At 36.5% G+C, this 24,357-nt stretch overlaps 1 protein-coding gene across 9 annotated transcripts in view; it reads right to left on the bottom strand.

Moving 5' to 3' along the window:
- Positions 1–24,357, bottom strand: part of PTPN4 (protein tyrosine phosphatase non-receptor type 4) — a 227,215-nt gene that overhangs the window by 8,467 nt on the left and 194,391 nt on the right. For 7 of the 9 annotated variants that reach the window (XM_053909685.1, XM_019469365.2, XM_019469364.2 and 4 more), the window contains 8 exons: positions 16,496–16,662; positions 15,646–15,736; positions 15,499–15,560; positions 12,678–12,824; positions 10,461–10,589; positions 7,857–8,005; positions 6,417–6,552; positions 4,899–5,003 (listed from right to left, as the gene is read on the bottom strand). In XM_053909685.1, coding sequence (XP_053765660.1) covers positions 4,914–5,003; positions 6,417–6,552; positions 7,857–8,005; positions 10,461–10,589; positions 12,678–12,824; positions 15,499–15,560; positions 15,646–15,736; positions 16,496–16,662 — 971 coding nt within the window. In that variant the 3' untranslated portion in view covers positions 4,899–4,913. Of the gene's footprint in view, positions 1–4,898; positions 5,004–6,416; positions 6,553–7,856; positions 8,006–10,460; positions 10,590–12,677; positions 12,825–15,498; positions 15,561–15,645; positions 15,737–16,495; positions 16,663–24,357 lie in introns of those variants that run through there. The other 2 variants (XM_019469362.2, XM_019469367.2) reach the window with 1 other exon arrangement.

Genomic DNA, 24,357 nt, shown 5'->3' with positions numbered 1-24,357 from the left:
TATAACAGAAAGAGGGTGACTACAAATGTCCATCTCAATATATATGTTATACAAAGGGGAAGGACAAATCATTAAAAACATAGTCTCCTATGAAGAGACAGAGGGAATAGAGTGCAGGAGAGGGGTAGAGATTAGATTTCACTGGATATACCTCCTCCTTCTATAGATTTTACTTTGGAACCACAAAAATATACCCCATAATTAGAATGTTAATTTAACAAAATCTCTGTAAGTTGAAAATAATATGAAACAATCAATGTGTGTATGTAGTTGATGGCATAACCACATAGAGAGGAGTTATTTCAAGGGACTTTTAAACAGTAATTTAAATATCTCATAGATATATCCAAAAAAGAGAAAAAAAAATTCTTTTCAGTAACGATTCTGTTGGTGGTAGTAGTGTTAGTTTTGTTATTTTGAGATGTTACGTCATGTGGAATAAAACAAGGGAGTATTTGTGATAGTCTAAATCTTTCATTGCTGATATTGTAGAGAACCATTATTCTTGTTAAAGAAGAATGGAAATAAAGATGTAAGGTAGAACACATCAAGTAAAAACACTGAGGTCCTGAATTTGTATTGGAAGCATCAGTAGTAGCTCCTTATACGTTTGTTTTCTTCACTGTGGCAATGGAAGATTTCTAGAGACAAATACTAACACTAACCCAGCAGCTTAAAATACCTAGTGCTCAGAAGGTGATCCCTAAAATAATTTCTGAAGACAAAAACAAAAAAAACAGTACTTTTCTGGAGAAATTATGATTCTAAAACTGGGGCAGGAAATGCACATGCCTGGACATTTTTATTGGTAGCAAAGAAACTATCCGTACTAGGGTCTTGACAAAACAGCTTAGGAGCCGAGCTGAACAGGTTCCTACTGGCCAAAAATGGGACAGTGTAGGCATCATTAAAAAAAAAAAACAACTACAACGAGTTGAAATATATCACATATGTTTAAATCCACGATATCAGAATAATATCAAAGCAAACAAAAGTATGAGGTCACCAGTGGGAGAGGCAAGTGAACCAACTCATTATACTGAAAACTGATATAGGAAAGCACAGCCTATACCACTGGTTAACCAAATAGCAGAAGAGAACTTTCTCTTTAAAGAAGTATTCCAGCTAATAAACAAAGAAGGAATAATAGACTATTATCATTCTTCAAACCCCACCAGTTAATGATGCAGACACTGATCACCCAAGGCCACTAACATCACAAAAAGAAAGACAACGTTTAAGTGCCTCTTGAAAGAACAAAATACCACCTAATTTGTTCAAGTCTATAGATCCATTTACCACTTTTAGGAAACACAGATAATACTCGGTTTATTCATCAAATAAACTGCAGGAAAAAAGAAAAGAAACATAGAAAGAAGCAACACATTAAAAGAGATTTAGGAGACATAAACCAATCAAAATTTGTGGACTGTATCTGAATCCTGATTTTATACAAACTGTAAAAGCAAAAACTCATTGTGTATGATACAATCCAATAATTTGATTTCTGGGTATATATACATACAAAAAAATTGGAAGTAAGACCTCAAAGAGACATTCATACATCCATGTTCACAGAAGCATTATTTGCAATAACCAAAAGATGGAAACAACCCAAATGTCCACCAGCAGATAAAAGGATAAACAAAATGTGGCCTATACACAATCAAGAATTCTTCAGCCTTAAAAGAAAGGAAATTCTTACACATGCTACAAAATGGATGAACCTTGAGACTATAATGCTGAGAGAATCCAGTCACAAAAAAACAAAACCTGTATGAAGCTACTTATATAAAGCATCTAGAGCAGTCAAATTCCTAGAAACAGAAAGTAGAATGCTGGTTGCCAGGGGATGGGAGGAGAGGGATATGGAGAGTTGTTGTTTAATGTGTATAGTGTTTTAGTTTTGCAAGATGAAAAAGTGCTAGAGACAGGTTACCCAACAGTGTGAATACACTTAATACTACTGAACTGCATAATTCAAAATGGTTAAGATGATAAATTTTATGTGGTGTGTTTTGCTACAATTAAAAATCCATTATGTGTGAATATAGATACAAGAATCTCAAGAAAATATTAGCCAATCAAATCAAGCATCATATAAAAAAAATTACACACCATGTCCAAGTAGAATTTACCCCAGGAATGCAGGTTAGTTTAACATCTGAGAGTCAGTCAAGATACTATACAACATTAATAGAATAAAAGACAAAAACCACACAATCATTTCAAGAGACATACGTACACAAAAAGCATTTGACAGAACTTAACATCTTTTCATGATGAAATTACTCAACAAACTAGCAACAGAGGGAACTTCCTCAACCTGACAAAAGGCAGCTTGTTAGATACTTAGTGGGTAAAAAACTGAAAGCTATCTCCCTAAGACCAGGAACAAGACAAGAGTGTCTGGTTTTACCACTTTAACATTGTACTGGAAGTTTTAGCTTGGGACACTTGGGAGAAAAAAGGGGGGACGGGAGTGCCTGGGTGGCTCAATTGGCTAAGCCTCCGACTCTTGATTTCAGTTCAGGTCATGATCTCATGGTTTGTGAGTTTGAGCCCCACACGGGGCTCTGCACTGGCAGCATAGAGCTTGCTTTGGATCCTCTCTCTCTGCCCCTCCCCTGCTCAAGCTCTCTCTCTCTCTCTCTCTCTCTCTCACTCTCGAAACAAACTTAAAAAAAAAGAAAGGAAAGGCATCTAAAGTGGAAAGGAAGAAGTAAACTATCTCTATTTACAGATAGTATCTTGTATATAGAAAATCCTAAGGAATCCACTTTCATAGGTAAAAAATTATTAGAGTTAATGAATTATTTCAGCAAGGTTGCAGGATACATGATCAACATACAAAATCAACTTTATGTCTATACCCAAGCAATGTATACTCCCAAACTGAAATTAAGACAACAATTTCCCTTAAAATAGCACCAAAAAGACTAAAAAGCTTAATAAATTTGACAAAAGAAGTATAAGACTTGCATACTGAAAACTACAACATATGAAAGAAATTAAAGACGACATAAATAGATGGAAAGACATTTTGTGTTCATGGTTTGGAAGATGGAATATCATTAAGATGGCAACACTCCCCCACAATGATATGTAGATTTAATGCAATCCATATCTTGCTTTTTTTTGCAGAGAACATATAATGAATCCATATAAAATTAATATGGAAAAGCAAGGGACTCTGAATAGCTAAAACAGTCTTGAAAAAGGAACAGAGTTGGGAGAGTCATATTTCCTGACTTCGAATTTTATTATAAAACTATAAGTAATCAAGACACTATGTAAGTAGTATAAGGATAGGCATATAAATCAATGGAACAGAGTTGAAAGTCCAAAAATAAACCCTTACATTTGTGGTCAACTAGTTTTTGACAAGGAACATAGAGACAATTAACAACAATCTTGGGGTGCCTGGGTGGCTCAGTCAGTTAAGCGACTGACTTCGGCTCAGGTCATGATCTCACGGTTGATGGGTTCAAGCCCTGCATCAGGCTCTATGCTGACAGCTCAGAGCCTGGAGCCTGCTTCGGATTCTGTGTCTCCCTCTCTCTCTCTCTCTCTTTCTCTCTCTCTGCTCCTCCCCTGCTCATGCTCTGTCTCTCTCTGTCTCTCAAAAAATAAATAAATGTTAAAAAAAAAATTTAAAAAGAAAGAACAGTCTTTTCAACAATGGAGTGGAGACAACTGGAAAGCCACATGCAGAAGAATGAAACTGGAACCATACCTCAAACTATATGTAAAAGCTAACTCAAAATAAGACACACATGTGAGAGCTAGACTATAAAACTCTCGGAAGAAGCAGAAGAATAAACCTTTGCAGCCTTGAGTTTCGGCAATGATTTCTTAGATATGACACCAAAAGCATATGTGATTTAAAAAATATATAAACTAGACTTCATCAAAATTAAAAACTTCTGTGCTACAAATGACATAATCAAAAAAGTAAAAGAACGGCATGGAAGAAAACATTTGCAAACCATAGACCTACAAGGCACTTGTATTCAGAAAATATAAAGAACTCTTACAACTCAACAATAAAATGACCAAAAGAACAAACTGAAAAAAGGGGAAGGGGCATCTGGCTGGCTCAGTTGGTGAAACGTGTGACTCTTGATCTAAGGCTGTGAATTCAAGCCCTTTGTTGGGTGCAGAGATTATTTAAAAATAAAATCTTTAAAAAAAATAAAAGGGCAAAAGGTTTGAATAGACAGTTTTCAAAAGAAGATATACAAATAAACACATGAAAAAATGCTTGAAAGCACTAGTTATTAGGGAAACACAAATCAAAACCACAACAAGATACCACTTTATGTTCAGTAGGCTAAAATAGAAAAAAGAGAGGGGTGCCTGGTTGGCTCAGTCAGTGGAGTATGGGACTCTTGATCTCGGGGTCACAAATTCAAGCCCCACATTGGTGCAGAGACCACTTTAAAAAGACAGATAATAACAAGTGTTGACAATGATATAGAGAAAACAGAGCCCTCATACACTGACAGAAGAATGGCAAAATGGTATAGCCACATTGGAAACAGTCTGGCAGTTACTCAAAAGGTTAAACAGAGTTACCATATGACCCAGCAATTCCCCCTCTGGGTATATACCCAAGAGAAATGAAAACATATTCACACAAAAACATACACAAATGTTTATGGTACCATTATTCATAATAACCAAGAAGCAGAAATGATCTAAATGCCCATGAACAGATGAATAGATAAACAATGGAATACTATTCAGGCAAACAAAAAAAGAGAAAGAAATGAAATATGATACACTCTATAGAATGGATAAACCTGTAAATATTATGCTAATTAAAAGAAGTCAATTATAAAGACCAAGTTGTATGATTTCATGCATATGAAAGGTCCAGAAAAGGTAAAGTTACAAAGACAGAAAGTAGATTAGTGGTTACCTGAAGCTGGGCTGGGGGGAGGCTGGAGACTATATGAGGGAAATGGGTATGGGGTTTCTTCTTCAGGTGATGAAATATTCTAAAATTAGATAGTTGTGATGGTTGCAAAACTCTGTGATATACTAAAAACTAATGAACTATATACTTTAAAAGGGTGAATTTTGTGGGCGCCTGGGTGGCTCAGTTGATTAAGTGTCCAACTTCGGCTCAGGTCATGATCTCACGGTTTTTGAGTTCAAGCCCTGTATTGGGCTCTCTGCTGTCAGCACAGAGTTAGCTTCAGATCCTCTGTCCCCCTCTCTCTCTCTGCCCCTTCCCCACTGCTCTCTCTCTCAAAAATAAGCTAAAAATTAATAAATAGGTAAATTTTGTGGTATGTGCATTATATTTCAATAAAGCTGTTCTATAAAAAAGACATGATTTATATGGGACAAATGAAAATCTGAATATAGGCTATTTGATAACATTAAGAAATTACTGTTTATTATACTTACATGTGATGATGGTATTGTGATTTTGTTTAGAAGAAAAACCACTCTGTACCTTTTACAGATACACACTAAAATATTTATAGACAAAATGATCTGATGTCTAGGATTTGCTTCAAATATGGGAGAGTAGGTGGCACTACAGATGAAACAATATGGCAAATGCTGTTGGGTTTGAGTACTCAACATAGTGTTTGATTATCTACTCTTGCGTTTGATTATGTTTATGTACTTTTGTGTACATTTGAAATTTTCTATAATTAAAAGCTAAAAAAAATGACAGGCATTTATTAGATCACACAGGTCGATTCACTTCAATAACTTTAATGCCACCAACAATACTAATATTTCACCATGGCTTAATACAAAAAATAATCTTAACATTAACTCTAAAATTCTTCTTTTTATTCTTGGGATATAATTCAGAGTCTGTGTAGAATACAATAAGTGAGTAGCTTAATTTCCATGACTTTTTTTGTTGTTGTTGTTGTTGTTGTGATTCAAGTTCTTATGTTAAAAAGAATGTGATTTCACCACAGCTGTTTCATGGAAAACAGGTCTATCAAGACTCTCCAGTTCTTGGCATCCCACTTGACGGACACTTAATAGAGGGAAAGTTCCTCTGCACCTGTTTAAGCATTCAAGGATTAACATGATAGGGTGGTACTAAGAAACATTTTCTGTAAAAGATCAGTTAGTAAATGTTTTAGGTTTTACCAATCATATGGTACCTGTTGCAACCTCTCAACTTTGATACTTTAGTATAAAAACAGTCATAGACAATATGTAAAGAAGTGGGAATGGCTGTGTGCCAATAAAACTTTATTTACAAAAACAAGGGGTGGGCCAGATTTGGCTCACAGGCAGTATTCACCAACCCCTATGCTACGGGTTACTGGCTCCTGGTAAGGAATTAAAATATAAAAATATGGTTTGGCATATATAATGGTAACAAAAATCATCATGTTGAGAATACACACAAGTACATAAAGTGCAGTACTTACAGGTGTTTGGATCATCATGGCTCGTTGATCTCTCATTGTTCTTACAATGTCTAGTGGATAAACTGGTTGATTGCATTCAATGAGACACATGGCTGTTTCCATAGTAATAAGAACCCCAGTTCTTCCAATTCCAGCACTAAAAAAGTAAGGGGCAAGGTCTCATTGATACTATCCTGTTACACTTCTTGTGGCTTTTGTGCAGTAAATTAAAGTACTGAATGAAACATAATACAATGGAATAATTTGATTTTAATTAAAAGTTTTATATTACAAAAGTAGAACCCAACTAAAAAATACTTTGAAAATTGAAAAACTTTTCACACGTAATATAGATTAAATGGTTTGTATCCACCCCTTCCCCATTGTTAGTGTAAAAAGGCTACTTTAAAAGAGTCACATTTCAGTTTTAAAAATCTGAACAAGTATAGAAGCTTACTGGAGCAACCTCACTTTAAAATGCAAAATAACAAAGTTACAATAATCATTAACAAATGTACAAAAGACAATAGTATTTTACATATTCAAGTCAGTTTTTAAAATCAAATTTAATTTTGATTAAACTTTAGAATTGGGATAGTCAAGAACAACTTTTTGAAGTATTCTCTGTGAACATAGCTATAGCAGCTTTTGGGGGCTTAGGATATGAAATGGCCAAACGTGTTCATCATTCCTGACATTTTTCCTCTCAGATATCTGGTCTATAATCTGTTTTGATAATTTGAAAGTCTGCTCTTAAAAAAGTGCTGGAAAGTTTAAGGATGAAGAGATACCTTCATTTATTTATTCAGAAGATTCAATACAGCTTCTGAATGAATCACTTAATGACAGAAATGGCTAGGATAAGGAGAAGATAATTTCAGTTTCCTACTCTGGGTTGGTGGCAGTGAAGGCTAGAGTGATTGTACCTGGCCCTCTGGAAGGCAGAATGGGGCCTGAATATGAAAGCAAGAAAGGGTAGCCTACCATTGTTCACCTAGGGCTCATAGAAGTGGCATAGCCTCTGATGATACTGGGTACAGCCACTCCAAGAGGGGAGGGTACTTAACAAATATCCTGGGAGGGGTCACAGAACGGGAGGGAGTACCTTGCTGGGAGGAGAAAATCTAAACCTTAGGCTGCAACTGAATGCCTACAATATTGTATTTCATCAAGTCTAAGATGCCAGCCATTATAAGACACCCAATGTCTGAGAGGTAAACTGTGAAAAAGACAACCTTCTAAGAATTAATCAGTAAAGTATTATTTTTACTTATGATAATGTTTCAGACAATCATGTGTTGGGACATACCTGCTGCTTTCCAGCTTCATTTCATAGCTTTAGGTTCCCTCTAATTAAAATAGCGATGATCACAATTTAAGGACAAAATAAAATACGCATTTCCTTTTAGAAGTGACCTATCTGGTCAGCTATTCAATCATAAAAGACAGAAAATAGAATACCTGCAGTGAACAACAATAGGTTCTTCCTTGCCAGCCCTCTTATTTCGTACATGACAAACAAAATCCAGAAAGTCACTGGAATCATCGGGGACTCCATGGTCAGGCCAGGCTATGTATTGGATCTGAGTGAGTTGACGACTCTCATTTTTCTAAGTGTGAATGAAAAATTATGCACTTTGACTAAGGAATTATCTTTAAGGTATAAACATTTATGTCATTTTAATTTTAGAAGAAAAGCGAGAAAAGTATTCCCACTACACATGAAAAGTAATGCAGAAATTCAATAAAACCCCAAATTTTAATGAAAAAGAAAGAAACTATTTCACAGAAACAGTTGTATCCATTAAGTATTGTCTACCTGGATCACTACTCTTCTGATAACTCAATTTGTCTATTTGTATTTTTCAGATGACAATCAAATAAATAAGCAAACCAAGTTAAGATACAAAGAAAGGTGTGAAGAAAACTAAAAAGTGTTAGGTGAACAAAATGGTAAGGTAAAAAAACTTTTATAAGCAAAATTGGGCGAATTCTGAAAAACACAAGTGAAATAATGGAAATTAGGAAAACAAAATCTCAAAATAAATGTGGATTAAAAACTGGAGATCATAAGAACACAAAGTCAAATCAGGGCTTAATTCTTTTTTAGGAGCCAGGAATCAGTAAAATGGAGAAAGGTACTGGATTTATGCATCTCATTTCTAATCTTGACTCTGCCGGTAAGCACTTAATATATCAGAGCCTTACTGTCTTAAACTGAAAAATAACACCTCCAACCCAAAGGGATAGTGTTATTTTGAAAGGATTCTATGAGAAGACCTATAAATTACCCCATCAGCTGTTTGGAATCATATTCTCAAAAATTGGTAGGTATGGTCATTCGACACTATTAAATCTGGCTACAGTCATTTACATTAAAGGGAGCTTCCAGAAAAGACCATAAAAGTACAAGGTGATTAAGAAAGGAACTAATGAAAGAAGAATTCCCAAAGAGACCTCAGAATAACCTGATAAGTAATTTTTTAGTATCCTATGAAATGAGATGGTTATCTACAATAGACAACCTTTGATTATTATTATTTATTATTATTTTTTTTAAGTAGGCTTCACACCTAGCGTGGAGCCCAAAACAGGGCTTGAACTCATGACCCTGAGATCAAGACCTGAGCCCAAGATCAAGAGTCAGATGCTTAACCGACTGAGCCACCCAGGTGCTCCTTGATTATTATTAACATAAGAATTTAATTAATTTAATGTACCAATAATTACAAAAATGGTTAATGTAAAATTATCTTTTATTATGTTTTGAGGTAGTGTCTGTCTTTCTATTTATCCATGTATGTATGTATTTGGTATGGTAACAAATGTATTTTCCCAATTATATTTGTCCCAAACTTTAAAAACTAATTTGTGTCTTAGCATAGTTCTGAGGTACTCAGGGTTTGCGAAGAAAAGACACTTTAATATTATAAACTGCCATGGGTAATCTATAGGTGGAGCATAAAGAGACTATGCTGAAGCCATATACAGCCTTTCATATCCATTTGGGAAAATGAAGAAATATCTTATGGACTTACCTTGTTACATTAGACCATGAGCTATACAATATATGTCCCTAAGCCCTAAATTCATTCTGATGGAATCTACAAAAGATTTTGAAAGTTTAATTTTTTACTTCTTATAACCTATTCAATGCCAGATTCCTTTATTATACATCAGCACGACTTCTAGTTCCTTCCCTCTGGGTCAGTAAAGCTGTCTTGCTGGGCTCCTTTATTCACATTCTGGGAGGTAGAATGGGGCAGGGAGGGGGAGAGGAAGCTCTCATTTCCTAAGGCTTAACCATTGATGGGGTAGGCATGGGTATACAAAGGTAGTAGACTGTACTATTTGCTCTTCTCGAGCCCCCGTCAAAACCAAAGGTGGCTACAGGGGAATCTCTAGCTGCAGGCAGTGAAAGTGGGGTGTACGGTCTTTAACAGCCTGACAAGACTGGCAACATGCCACCCTCCACACACATCTTCCAAGTGGGTTACTAAGCCATCACTTACTAATCAGTTTCCATTTCTAGCTCTGGATTTGGAAGCAAAGAAGAGTGACCCAGGTGGCAGTAAACTAGCAATTAGAAAGCTATAATCTGTCTGCTGTCAGAGGATCCTGCCTACAATCTTTTCCTTCTTAATACTGAGGAGACTGTGAACGCTCTCCTTTATACTCTTTTACAAAAAGGACAATAATTTGACAGCTTTTAATTATTCTATTTCCAAAGATATACCCAAATACTTTACTGATGTTACTGGTAGGAAGAAACTAAACACAAACCTGGCGTAATTTTTAATGAATAGGCAAAGTATTATGAGTAATAAGTATTATTTACTAGAATCTTTTTTTACTGACCATTCATATCTACCTAGAGAAAGTGAAAATGCATTTAATATAGCAGGAGAATACATTTCATAAGATTCCAAAGAATCCCAAGGAAGCAAATAATTCAGTAATTTTAAAATAATATTTCCTAGTTAACCAGGACTCAAAACATTTTTGGCTTTCAAAGTTTTACCTTGAACATAAAAGTTCTATTGAGTGGATATCCTGCCTTCCTACCTCTTGGTTAAATAGTGTCATCTTCCTGAAGATATATGCTGTGTTTCCTTCTTCTGAGTGGCAGGTGACTTGGTAGCATCCATAGGATGAACTTGCTGTGGGTTCTGGCCAATACTGGTGACACTTAACCTGACATCAATAGATTTAAGAAATATATAGAATTTAGGTTCTTCAATTTTGAAAATGTTTTACTTTTTGAAAACTTTTAAGCCTACAAAAAAATTACAAGAATAATTTGAGGAACCTTCATATATCCTTCACCTAGATCTGCCAACTCTATTAACATTTCTTCATCATTTTTTCTTTGTAATAATAATCTGTTTGGATAGATTTTGAGACTGCAAATATCCTGTTTATTACAAGCTTTCATCCAATGATTTACAATTTTTGATTAATTCTTGTGTGAATTATTTACTATGACAGTGGCAAAATGGTGCATTAATTCTTATATTTCTAGATTTAAGTTAACAATGAGAAAGATTCTCTAAAATGCCAATGCATTTATTTTCATAATTAGGATTAAATTTTTTTAAGTTTATTTATTTTGAGAGAGACAGAGAGGGACAGCACAAACAGGTGAGGGACAGACAGACGGGGAGAGAGAGAGAGAATCCCAAGCAGACTCTGCCCTGTCAGCACAGAGCCCAACCTGGGGCGTGAACTCAAACTGTGAGATCATGACCTAAACCAAAACCAAGAGTCAGATGCTAAAGTTGACTGAGCCAGCTAGGCACCCCATAATTAGGACTTTAAAAAAAAAAAAAGCTTTACTGACATATAATTCACATACCATACCATTTGCCCATTTAAAGCACACAATTCAATTAGTTTTAGTATATTTACAGAAGTGTGCAACCATCCACACAATCACTTTCAGAACATTTTTTCACTCCCAAACCCATTAATAATCACTGTGTGTTCCTCTATCCTAACCTCTTCTCTCATTCTGGACCTAGGCAACCATTAATCCACTTTTCTGTCCTCTGTGAATTTGCCTACTCTGGACATTTCATATAATGAAATCATACTGTGCGCGGTCTTTGTTGACTGCCTTTGTTCACTTGGCATGATGCTTTCTAGGTTCATGCATGTTGTAGCATGTATCATTTCTTCATTCCTTTTTATTGCCAAGTTTTATATATATATATATATATATATATATCTATATATATATATAAGGACAATATATATATATAAGGACATATATATATATATATATATATATATATATATATATATATATATGATTATACCATGTTTTATTTGTTACATTTTGATTGTTTCCACCCTTTGGCTATTATGAATAATGCTGCTATGAACATTTGTGTACAAGTATTTGTGTGGATGTATGTTTTCATTTCTCCTGGGTATGCCTAGGAGTGAAACTGCTGAGTTGTAACAACTCTTATGGTTAGCCTTTCGAGGAACTGACAGACTGTTTTCCAAAGCAGCTGCACCATTGTACAAATTTACCAACAGTATAAGAGGGTGTCATTTTCTCCCTATCGTTGTCAACACTTGCTATTATCTGTCATTTTTATTTTAGTCATCCTATTGGATATGAAGTGCTACCTCCTTGTGGTTTTGATTTTTGCATTTCCTTTGTGACTAATGATGCCAGCCAAGCACCTTTTCATGACCTTACTGGCCATTTAAATATCTTTATTCAAGAAACATCTACTCAGAATATTTGGCCATTTTTAAATTGGGATTCTATCAGGGCACCTGGGTGGCTCAGTCAGTTGAGCGTCCGACTTAGGCTCAGATCATGATCTCACAGCTCATGAGTTCGAGCTCGGCGTCGGGCTCTGTGCTGACGGCTCAGAGCCTGGAGCCTGCTTTGGATTCTGTGTCTCCCTCTCTCTCTGCCCTCTCCTACCCACTCTGTCTCTCTTTCTCTCAAAAATAAACAAACATTAAGAAAAAAATTTTTTAATTGGGGTTTTATCATTTTATTGTTGAGTTGCAGGAGTTCTTTATATATTTTAGATCCAAATCCTTTATCAAATAGCTATTAATCCATTTAGATAACAACTGATAATAGTAGTTAACATTTATATATCATATTTATTATGTGTTAGTCACTATGATTTTAATCACAACACAAGAAAGTTTAAAGGTTACAAAAAAGACTAAATCAACGTGAATATTTTGACCATATATGCAATTTAATTTGAAAACAGCGCAAGCATTGTTTAAGATTCAAGTATGACTTACTCTGCCACGTTCAACTTGTGTGGTCAACATTACAACCATGGAGGAGCCTTGTTCCCAAGTCATCTGCCAAAAATCTGTACAAGTGTGTGGTAATGGCCCTTGACAAGCAATATACTGATTTATAATGCTAGAAGAAGGGATTTCCATCTAAAAAGAAAAGGACACAAAACTAAAAGTCTTTTACATTATTACTTTTTACTGTGATCAAGTATATGAAAATCATCCACTAAATAATAACTGAATACAACTTATCTCAAAAAGCTGCAAAGTCAATAAAACTTTATTAACAATTTCTTTATCTATAGAAGAAATTTCTCAGTAGTTTTATACATATTTATCTTTTAAGTATTGGGAATAAAAATTAAAATATTTTCCGAAGCACTCTTGTGGGCTTAAGAGCAGCTTTACAGAAAACCCTGCTTTAGAGGAAGAGACTTGCTACAGAAATAAAAAATATTTGTCTCTAAACAGCTTACAGGTAAAATTTGCAAGAAGCAAAAATTCTGCCGTTTGTTTTAGTTCAGACTTTACAAATAATACACACTATATAACATATATACATTATACTATATAACATATATAAGAAATATACACACACATACAATAGAAAAAGATAGTAAAAATATTTTAAATTAATTATTTTTAAGAAGAAGTAAGATCGTGAGTATTCGGGGAGGATTATCATCCTACTACATTTTGAGACTTCATTAAAAAAGAAGAAAAGGTGACACACGCACATGGCACTGGAAGAATACTAAAGGGTGAACAGAAAAAGAGGTCTCACTCTCTTCCCAGCCTCTGGTTCACACCCAGAAGAACAATCGTTTTTGCTAATTTCTTTATTTTTTTAATTAAAAAAAATTTTAATGTTTTTTTATTTTCGAGACTGAGAGGAGACAGAGTGTGAGCGGGGGAGGGGCAGAGACAGAGGGTGACACAGAATCCAAAGTAGGCTGTAGGCTTTGAGCTGTCAGCACAGAGCCCGCCGCAGGGCTCGAACCCACAAACTGTGAGATCATGACCTGAGCCAAAGTTGGACGCCCAACCAACTGAGCCACCCAGGTGCCCCTCTTTTTTAATTTAAAAAAAATTTGTATTTATTTTTGAGGGGGCGGGCAGAGAGGCAGAAAGAGAGGGAGAGAGAGAGAATCTCAAGCAGGCTCTGCACTGTCAGCACAAAGCCCGATGCAGGGCTTGAACTCATAAACCATGAGATCATGATCTGAGCTGAAACCAAGAGTCAGACACTTAAACCGACCGAGTCACCTAGGAACCCCTCTAATTTCTAAAATATCCAGAGACACTCTATAAATAACACACAAATGTACATGCAGAAGTCTTTGTTTTCTGTAAGACATAAAATGTGGCTTACAATGTTCTGTGTATCTTGTTTCTTTTTCCACTTTATCATTGAGATCATGTCAGATTAGTACATAAAACTTCATTCTTTTTAATGGCTCTACTGTATAAATATAACATAATTTATTTAACAAACATTTAAGTTGCTGCTAATGTATTTGTTACCATAAACAAGACTGCACTGAGTTATTTTTATAAACCTAACATTTTTGTTAGTTACCTCTCCAAAGAGGTTGTACCTATTTATACTTCCACCAACAACGTATCAGGGATGCTTTTTCCCTGAGAGTCTCTTTAATATACTGCTGATCCCTCACACACAATCTTGAAACTCCCAGTGCTCTGAAGTGTAAGTTTGTCCTTTGTTTGGTACATCTGACCTAAGTTGGACTCATTTGACAACAATATCTGACCTGAGTTAATCTAAGATTATTTACAGTCTTTAGGAGTACCACTCAGTGGGAATATCCATGTTTCCCATTGAGTATCAACGCATTGATTACAGGGTAATGTCACATAGTCTACTAGGGATGTTACTTATTACAGTATTTGGTATAGGCACTGAATAAACTTTCAAAAATCCAAAAAATTACGAATCCCAAAGTCTATTTGGCCCCAAGATTTCAGATAAGGGATACAGACTTGTATATGATATTATCACACTTTTTGATATTTCAATCTAATCGGTGAAAAATAGTAATCCCTTGCAGTTTTGATTTGTACTTTTCTTTCTGTGAGTTAAGTTTAGATGAGTGTCTAAACTTAGAAAAAATTTTCCCTCTCTGATTTTAAATAATTCTCATACATTTCCTCCAAGTAGTTTCACCATTCCATTTTTACATTTATATTTTCATATATCTAAAATATGGTATACAAAAAGTGAGGAAGTAGGTGAAGTATTTATAGATAAAAAATATTTCTGAACTATTCTATTCCACTGCTCTATATGCATGTTAATATACCAGTACCAAACTATTTTTGGTAAGGTTTATTTATTTTGAGAGAGAGTGTGAGCGAACACGTGCACAAGTGGGGGAAGGGCTGACAGAGAGGGAGAGAGAGAATCCCAGGCAGGTGCCCCAGTATCAAATTATTTTTTAACATTTGTATTTTAATATTTTTCAATACCTGAAACTGTTAATATTCTCTCAAATATAAAAGGAACCTCAAAGTTTAGGGATGCCTGGGTGGCTCAGTTGGTTAAGTGCCTGACTCTTGATTTTGGCTCAGGTCATGATCTCATGGTTTGTGAGTTTGAGCCCCGCATCGGGCTCTGGGCTGATAGCACAGTTGGGATCCTCTCTCTGTCCCCTTCTCTTTCTGTCCCTCCCCCCGCCGCCGGCCTCATGCACACTCTCTTTCTCTCTCTCAAAATAAATAAATATTTGGGGGGAAAAAATGAACCACAAAATTATAGTCCGTCTTATTCCGAATGACAAAGGCACAATAAAAATAAACTTACGTTTATATAATTTGCATTGATATAGTCTTCATTACCCTTTAAAATGACCCGTGTAGCATCATCTGAAAAAAATTTAAAAGAAAGAACGTTTTAATAAAGCTATGCTACAAAGATTGAACTTAATAAACAGAGATAGTAGATACTTACAAGGCGAAATATCTCTGTATCTATTTTTGGAAATATTCTGAGGTAATTTGGCACAAGACATTGTCATTCCAGGTTTTTTCCGATATAGTTGCTTTAAAAAAAAAAAAAAAAAAGAGCTTAAGATGAGTTCAGCAAGCCATTAAGAGGTTCTGTTTTGTTTTTCAGACTTATTTCTATGCAAAAAACAAACAGGTTTTCTTCCTTAGGATATCTCAACCGTACAATGATGTATGTACCTTAGGCTAGTAGGGTATTGAACCAAATTTGCAAAGCTGAATTCTGTGCAATTTCTCATGAGACTTATATACCATTTTCATTTAGTTTGGAGATGTTTACACAGTATATGAACCAAGAACTTCTCAAAAGAAAAACTGACCTACCCTAAATGATTTACAGTCACAAATGGTTTATAGTCAATCATCAATAACACATACTTTAGAACAACAAATATTAATGATGAACAATTACACAGACAAAAAGTAGAGAAGGATTAAATATGACTAGGTACAAAAATTCTTTTTCTTTAACTCAGAATTTTTAGCTCCACCATAGACTATCTTTACCTGTTACCTTTCATAAAAAGAGCTATATAATTACAGGAAAAAATTTAGTTTGAAGACATACGCATAAAATCTCCTTATTCTTCTCTTTTAACAGATTATTATGTCACCACAGCTAGCATTTTGCAAGAAATGTTTAAAACTATGGATTTTAGAACATTTTTTAAGTCAATTATTTCTCAGAATATCATTTTAGTTTATACATTATAAATGATAGATTAGGTAGTTAGGAAACCATGAAATTAATTTAAAAATATGGCCCAACATCCTTTCCATACAATAGTACTTACATCAAATTGCGTCAGGACTGTTCCAGTGATAAGCCCCTCAGCTAGCTGGATCATTGACTCCCGCAGGGAATGGTCATCCTGATGGACGCTATCTAGTGGGGCTTTCTCAGGAATGTACTGGAAGTCTGGTTCATTTTCTAGCTTTTCTTCCACTACATCATATACAGCTAAAAAAAAGCCACAAAAAAAAAAAAAAAAAAAAAAGCCACATGGAAATCTTAATGAATTGGCAAAAATTTACCAGATGTGTTCTTTAATTTTGTGTCAGGAAAAAGAATTCATCAGATCTCAGTCCGGTGCCACTGCATAAGGGACAGAGAGTGGCTGTGAAGTTGAACCTTGTTGTACCTTTAGGGAAAAGAAATGTTCCTGGGCATACTGCTGAAAATGCCTGTAACTTCAAGAGGAGCTGCCAAGATAGCAGCTCAGAACAGACCTGCCCTTAAATTGTGGGGCCTAGAACAAAAGTAGAAACAGGGACCTATATACTATACACCCATATATGAGACGATACAAATAACTTGAATAGAGTGCTAAACAAAATCCGTTCTATCCTCTTTCCTTGAAACATCTACAAAACCTAGGAGGGCAGAATCCACTGCCATAATAGAAGGAAGAGAGCCAGAACCTAGACTCTGGCCTGGAGCCCACCCTACTTCTTTTCCTACCCTAAGCTCCATTCTTAGCTTGGGGGCCTATGAACATATGTGTGAACATACCAGCCCATATGAAGCTTGTTCTCCACTCCTCTGCAAATTGCTGCCTCTTAGCTATCCTGCTGGCCCAGTGGTACATATACCATGTGATCTATCCCAGGGAGAATGGACCTAGGGAAAATGGCCACACTGTAAGTGGCATCAGAGCTATATGGACAGAGAACTAAAGGTTAAAAAGAAGTGTCTAGAAAAGAAGGCACAGTCATAGGTGATAGACTGGTATGCCCCCCTGGTCCTGCAAAATCCTAACCCCCCACAGACAAGGGCAAAGCTGAAAGAGAGCCAGAGTAGAACCAAGCTAGTGGCTTCTTTTACCCATGCCTAACAGGTCTGGTTCCTGTTCAGATGTGTGCACTTCTGAGAAGAAAAAATTTCTGAAATAAGGAATGAAAAGAAAAAAATATATATATGAATGTATTCTAAGAAGAAATGAAATCTAAAGGGGGGAAAACCTACAAAAACAAGTTGTTTGTCTTTCTGGTATTTTTTATAAACATAGTTTTAAATTTTGATGTTATTTTAAATAAAAAGGGACATGACAGAGTCATGCTGAAAGTAAATACAAGTCCCAGTCTATGGAGGTTAAAGAACACCCTACTAACGAATGAGTGGGTCAACCAGGCAAGTAGAGAAGAAATTAAAACATATATGGAAACAAACGAAAATGAAAATACAACAATCCAAACGCTTTGGGATACAGCGAAGGCAGTCCTGAGAGGAAAATACATTGCAATCCAGGCCTATCTCAAGAAACAAGAAAAATCCCAAATACAAAATCTAACAGCACACCTAAAGGAAATAGAAGCAGAACAGCAAAGGCAGCCTAAACCCAGCAGAAGAAGAGAAATAATAAAGATCAGAGCAGAAATAAACAATATAGAATCTAAAAAAACTGAAGAGCAGATCAACGAAACCAAGAGTTGGTTTTTTGAAAAAATAAACAAAATTGACAAACCTCTAGCCAGGCTTCTCAAAAAGAAAAGGGAGATGACCCAAATAGATAAAATCATGAATGAAAATGGAATGATTACAACCAATCCCTCAGAGATACAAACAATTATCAGGGAATACTATGAAAAATTATATGCCAGCAAATTGGACAACCTGGAAGAAATGGACAAATTTCTAAACACCCACACTCTTCCAAAACTCAATCAGGAGGAAATAGAAAGCTTGAACAGACCCATAACCAGCGAAGAAATTGAATCGGTTATCAAAAATCTCCCAACAAATAAGAGTCCAGGACCAGATGGCTTCCCAGGGGAGTTCTACCAGACGTTTAAAGCAGAGATAATACCTATCCTTCTCAAGCTATTCCAAGAAATAGAAAGGGAAGGAAAACTTCCAGACTCATTCTATGAAGCCAGTATTACTTTGATTCCTAAACCAGACAGAGACCCAGTAAAAAAAGAGAACTACAGGCCAATATCCCTGATGAATATGGATGCAAAAATTCTTAATAAGATACTAGCAAATCGAATTCAACAGCATATAAAAAGAATTATTCACCATGATCAAGTGGGATTCATTCCTGGGATGCAGGGCTGGTTCAACATTCGCAAATCGATCAACGTGATACATCACATTAACAAAAAAAAAGAGAAGAACCATATGATCCTGTCAATCGATGCAGAAAAGGCCTTTGACAAAATCCAGCACCCTTTCTTAATAAAAACCCTTGAGAAAGTCGGGATAGAAGGAACATACTTAAAGATCATAAAGGCCATTTATGAAAAGCCCACAGCTAACATCATCCTCAACGGGGAAAAACTGAGAGCTTTTTCCCTGAGATCAGGAACACGACAGGGATGCCCACTGTCACCGCTGCTGTTTAATATAGTGCTGGAAGTTCTAGCATCAGCAATCAGACAACAAAAGGAAATCAAAGGCATCAAAATTGGCAAAGATGAAGTCAAGCTTTCGCTTTTTGCAGATGACATGATATTATACATGGAAAATCCGATAGACTCCACCAAAAGTCTGCTAGAACTGATACATGAATTCAGCAAAGTTGCAGGATACAAAATCAATGTGCAGAAATCAGTTGCATTCTTATACACTAACAATGAAGCAACAGAAAGACAAATGAAGAAACTGATCCCATTCACAATTGCACCAAGAAGCATAAAATACCTAGGAATAAATCTAACCAAAGATGTAAAAGATCTGTATGCTGAAAACTATAGAAAGCTTATGCAGGTAATTGAAGAAGATATAAAGAAATGGAAAGACATTCCCTGCTCATGGATTGGAAGAATAAATATTGTCAAAATGTCAATACTACCCAAAGCTATCTACACATTCAATGCAATCCCAATCAAAATTGCACCAGCATTCTTCTCGAAACTAGAACAAGCAATCCTAAAATTCATATGGAACCACAAAAGGCCCCGAATAGCCAAAGTAATTTTGAAGAAGAAGACCAAAGCAGGAGGCATCACAATCCCAGACTTTAGCCTCTACTACAAAGCTGTCATCATCAAGACAGCATGGTATTGGCATAAAAACAGACACATAGACCAATGGAATAGAATAGAAACCCCAGAACTAGACCCACAAACGTATGGCCAACTCATCTTTGACAAAGCAGGAAAGAACATCCAATGGAAAAAAGACAGTCTCTTTAACAAATGGTGCTGGGAGAACTGGACAGCAACATGCAGAAGGTTGAAACTAGACCACTTTCTCACACCATTCACAAAAATAAACTCAAAATGGATAAAGGACCTGAATGTGAGACAGGAAACCATCAAAACCTTAGAGGAGAAAGCAGGAAAAGACCTCTCTGACCTCAGCCGTAGCAATCTCTTACTCGGCACATCCCCAAAGGCAAGGGAATTAAAAGCAAAAGTGAATTACTGGGACCTTATGAAGATAAAAAGCTTCTGCACAGCAAAGGAAACAACCAACAAAACTAAAAGGCAACCAACGGAATGGGAAAAGATATTTGCAAATGACACATCGGACAAAGGGCTAGTATCCAAAATCTATAAAGAGCTCATCAAACTCCACACCCGAAAAACAAATAACCCAGTGAAGAAATGGGCAGAAAACATGAATAGACACTTCTCTAAAGAAGACATCCGGATGGCCAACAGGCACATGAAAAGATGTTCAACGTCGCTCCTTATCAGGGAAATACAAATCAAAACCACACTCAGATACCACCTCACGCCAGTCAGAGTGGCCAAAATGAAGAAATCAGGAGACTATAGATGCTGGAGAGGATGTGGAGAAACAGGAACCCTCTTGCACTGTTGGTGGGAATGCAAATTGGTGCAGGCGCTCTGGAAAGCAGTGTGGAGGTTCCTCAGAAAATTAAAAATAGACCTACCCTATGACCCAGCAATAGCACTGCTAGGAATTTATCCAAGGGATACAGGAGTACTGATGCATAGGGGCACCTGTACCCCAATGTTTATAGCAGCACTCTCAACAATAGCCAAATTATGGAAAGAGCCTAAATGTCCATCAACTGATGAATGGATAAAGAAACTGTGGTTTATATACACAATGGAATACTACGTGGCAATGAGAAAAAATGAAATCTGGCCATTTGTAGCAACATGGATGGAACTGGAGAGTGTGATGCTAAGTGAAATAAGCCATACAGAGAAAGACAGATACCATATGGTTTCACTCTTATGTGGATCCTGAGAAACATAACAGAAACCCATGGGGGAGGGGAAGGAAAAAAAAAAAAAAAAAAAAAAAAAAAAAAAAAAAGAGGTTAGAGTGGGAGAGAGCCAAAGCATTAGAGACTGTTAAAAACTGAGAACAAACTGAGGGTTGATGGGGGGTGGGAGGGAGGGCAGGGTGGGTGATGGGTATTGAGGAGGGCACCTTTTGGGATGAGCACTGGGTGTTGTATGGAAACCAATTTGACAGTAAATTTCATGTATTAAAAAATTGAAAATAAAATAAAATAAAATAAAATAAAATAAGCAAACTTAAAAAAAAAAAAAAAAAAAAAAGTCCCAGTCTAGATTTTGACAATAAAACAACAGAAAGGTCTTTTACCAAGAACTAAGCCATAGATGGTTTCCTCTCCTATTTTATTTTATTTTTTGTTTTGTTTTGTTTTGTTTTTATGTTTATTTATTTTTGAGAGAGAGATAGAGTGTGAGCAGGGGAGGAGCAGAGAGAGAGACACACACACACAGATCCAAAACAGGCTCCCAGCTCTGAGCTGTCAGCACAGAGCCCGATGTGGGGCTCAAACTCATGAATGATGAAATCATGACCTGAGCCGAAGTCGGACGCCCAACCAACTGAGCCACCCATGCACCCCGTTCCTCTCTTAAAGTATGAATGAAGTGATTTAGAATTGCAAAAAGGCTATGACTTTCCCATTAAATGGAATTTTGTTCATATTCTGGTTTTATACAAGTCATGAAATTTGTAAGCAGATAACTGAATATCTTGGTGTCAAAGTGTCTTCAACTCTAAAATAAAGATAATTCACGTATCTCACTGGCTGGCTGCAAAGATTAAAAGAGAATATATAAAATAGCCCAGGTGCAGAACTTACTATTAAGTTCTTTAGGAGCTGTTATCAAGAGAAAACACAACAAGCAAAACTGAGGAAATATTATTATTCTTAGTATAAAATTTAAGTTGCATTATGTGACAGAAAATGCCTAGTAATGAATCACCTAAATATCAGGACTAAATGCATGTGTTCCTTGAAAAGTCAAAATAGAATGTTCTGTTGAAGTCCTCTGAATTTTCTTAGAAAGCCAATTCTAGACAATGAATGCAAAAAACAAAGTAGACAAGAATGAAAATGCCTGTTTGTACCCAAGAGACAAAATGAGTGTTTTGTATATCTTTTTCTTTTCTTTTTTTTTTATTTTTGTATTTTTCTTTTTTAAAGAAACTCTCATGGAAAACTCTGCAGGGTTGGGTGTGGTGGTGGTGATAGGGGAACGGGTCGAGTTCTAACTACATTTTACTTCTTTATGGTAAATATTCAACAACTGGTAGCAAGGCATTAACCAACAATTACTCTTGTGGCTAAAACTGTGGTTAATGATGAACTGTTCAGAACAAAACTAGAATATTTATAATGCTGGGATACAGGCATATAAGAATTTTTCTCAGAGGAGACTGATAAAGTGTAGCAGGCACTTGAAACAGTGCAATAAACTGAAGAAAGGAGGAGGGTTTCTTGCCAAAAAACTTAAGGAAGGGGGATTTAATTTATTCTGCATTAAATTTATTCTGCATAGCACAAAGGGACAGAATTAGGAACAAAGAGACTGAAAGAAGACAGATTTTTAGTTCAATTAATAGTTCAAGCTACCCAAAGGGAAAATGAACTGCTTCAGGAGCCACTGAATGCCACACACTGGCAGGATGATTTTGAGGCTATCGTAGAGGAAACTCAAACCATCAGCAAAGGAGCTAGAGAGTATGGTATTAAGGTTTCTCTAAACCTGGAACTGTGGTTATGAATTAACAAGCCAGCTGTCCAGACAAGGAGATGACATGATTAGGCTACTGGCATTGTCCGCCACAAACACAGACAGGATTTTTCAAAATGCTCTAACTGTAGCTTGTTACAGAGTTTTCTAAAAGTGGTTCAAAACGGCTCTTGAGTTAAGATGGCAGAGTAGTATGGGGACCCTGAGCTTGTCTCGTCCCTGAAATGCAGGTGGATCAGTATCAAGCCATTTTGAACACCTAGGAAATTGATCTGCAGACGAACGCAACAATCTGCATAATATGAGCCGTAGAACTTGGCAGGTATATGGTGTGGAGAGGTGAACTGGGGGAGAGAAAAGCTGCAGAGCCACTGTGGGTAGAAAGCGATCTTTGTGGACAGAAGACAGAGAGAGAAAGGGGGAGAATACAGTGCTTAGGGATTGCACAAGCAAAGTACTGTTCCTGACAGTAGCTGGAAAGAAAAAGAGAGAGTGAAAACACTCGCAGGGGACTGGACAAAAAAAAAAAAAAAAAAAAAAAAATCTGTTCCCCAAAACCACTGATGGGGAGAAAGGAGAGGATTTTAATACCACCACTGTTCTATAAACAGTGGAGTGCAGAGTCTGATGGTCTGAAGCTCAGGGCCTGGCGGTGCTCTGGTGAGGAAGCAGGGTGAATCTTCAGGAGCAGGCAGCACAGTCTGAGGGGTCCATGTGCCACACAGGGAGAAGCGGTTCACCCGATTGAAGTGCATTTGGTAGAGGCCATACAACCTTCCCTTGGGCCAACCAGGTTTACTGATATTGGAACAAAGACGCCAGAGGTCACCAAAACCTGGCGTCGGCTGTGTGTTGTGATTTACCATAAACCCTGAGACTCTGCTGCTGTGCAAATGTTTTCTGGGATGAGCTGGTACCTGGCCATTGCTCGGTGAGACCCTCCCCCAGAGAGTCTAAGCAGATCCAAGCTGCTGGGGGTCTCCAAAGTGTGGGATTTTGAAACACAGCACCATCTGAGATAAAACCCTGGAGGGAGGTTACCACCTGGCAGGCAAACAGCTTAGACATGGTCAACGCAGAGGAAGGGAGCAGACAGAAGCCTGAGACAAAGAAGGGGTGCTGGTGTGCAGGTTGGTGACGGCACAAAGTTTCTGTGCTAGAGACTAAGGAGTTGGGTTAGGCCATTTGCAATTTTTGTTCGTGCACTTCCATGGATCGACCCCACTAAGCTGAGCAGCGCCACCAAGTGGAGAATGGAGCCGTTACACCAAGCACCAACCACCTGTGCCATCCAGGCATATCCCCCAGAAGACCAGCACACATCCTTTCCACCTGCTTATTAGTCTACGGACTATAGTGTGCTGTAAAGTTTCAGATCTACAGGAAAATGAATGTAATATCATTTGGGTCTTGTTCTGTTGGCTGGTTCATTTATTTGTTTTCATTGTTTCTGCTTTTCCTTATGTTGTTTTGTTTTTTTCTCTCTTTTCTTTCTTTCTTGGATACAGAAAGAGCAAATTCTTCCTTATTTTTTTAAAATTTTTATTCTATTTTATTATTTAAAAAAATTAAAAATTTTTCCCTTTCTCTTTATTACCTATTCTATCAAGCTTCTCTCAAGAAACAGACCGAAACACACGTAAGATCTAAATTTTGATTTTTTTGGTTTCATTTTAAATCTTTACTTTATTAATTTTTTTCTTCCTCCAAAATGACAAGA

This window comes from Panthera pardus, unplaced genomic scaffold (assembly GCF_024362965.1).
Source record: "Panthera pardus isolate Hobbes unplaced genomic scaffold, ASM2436296v1 HiC_scaffold_10, whole genome shotgun sequence".
NCBI lineage: Eukaryota > Metazoa > Chordata > Mammalia > Carnivora > Felidae > Panthera > Panthera pardus.
This window is presented reverse-complemented; position numbering and strand designations above follow the sequence as displayed.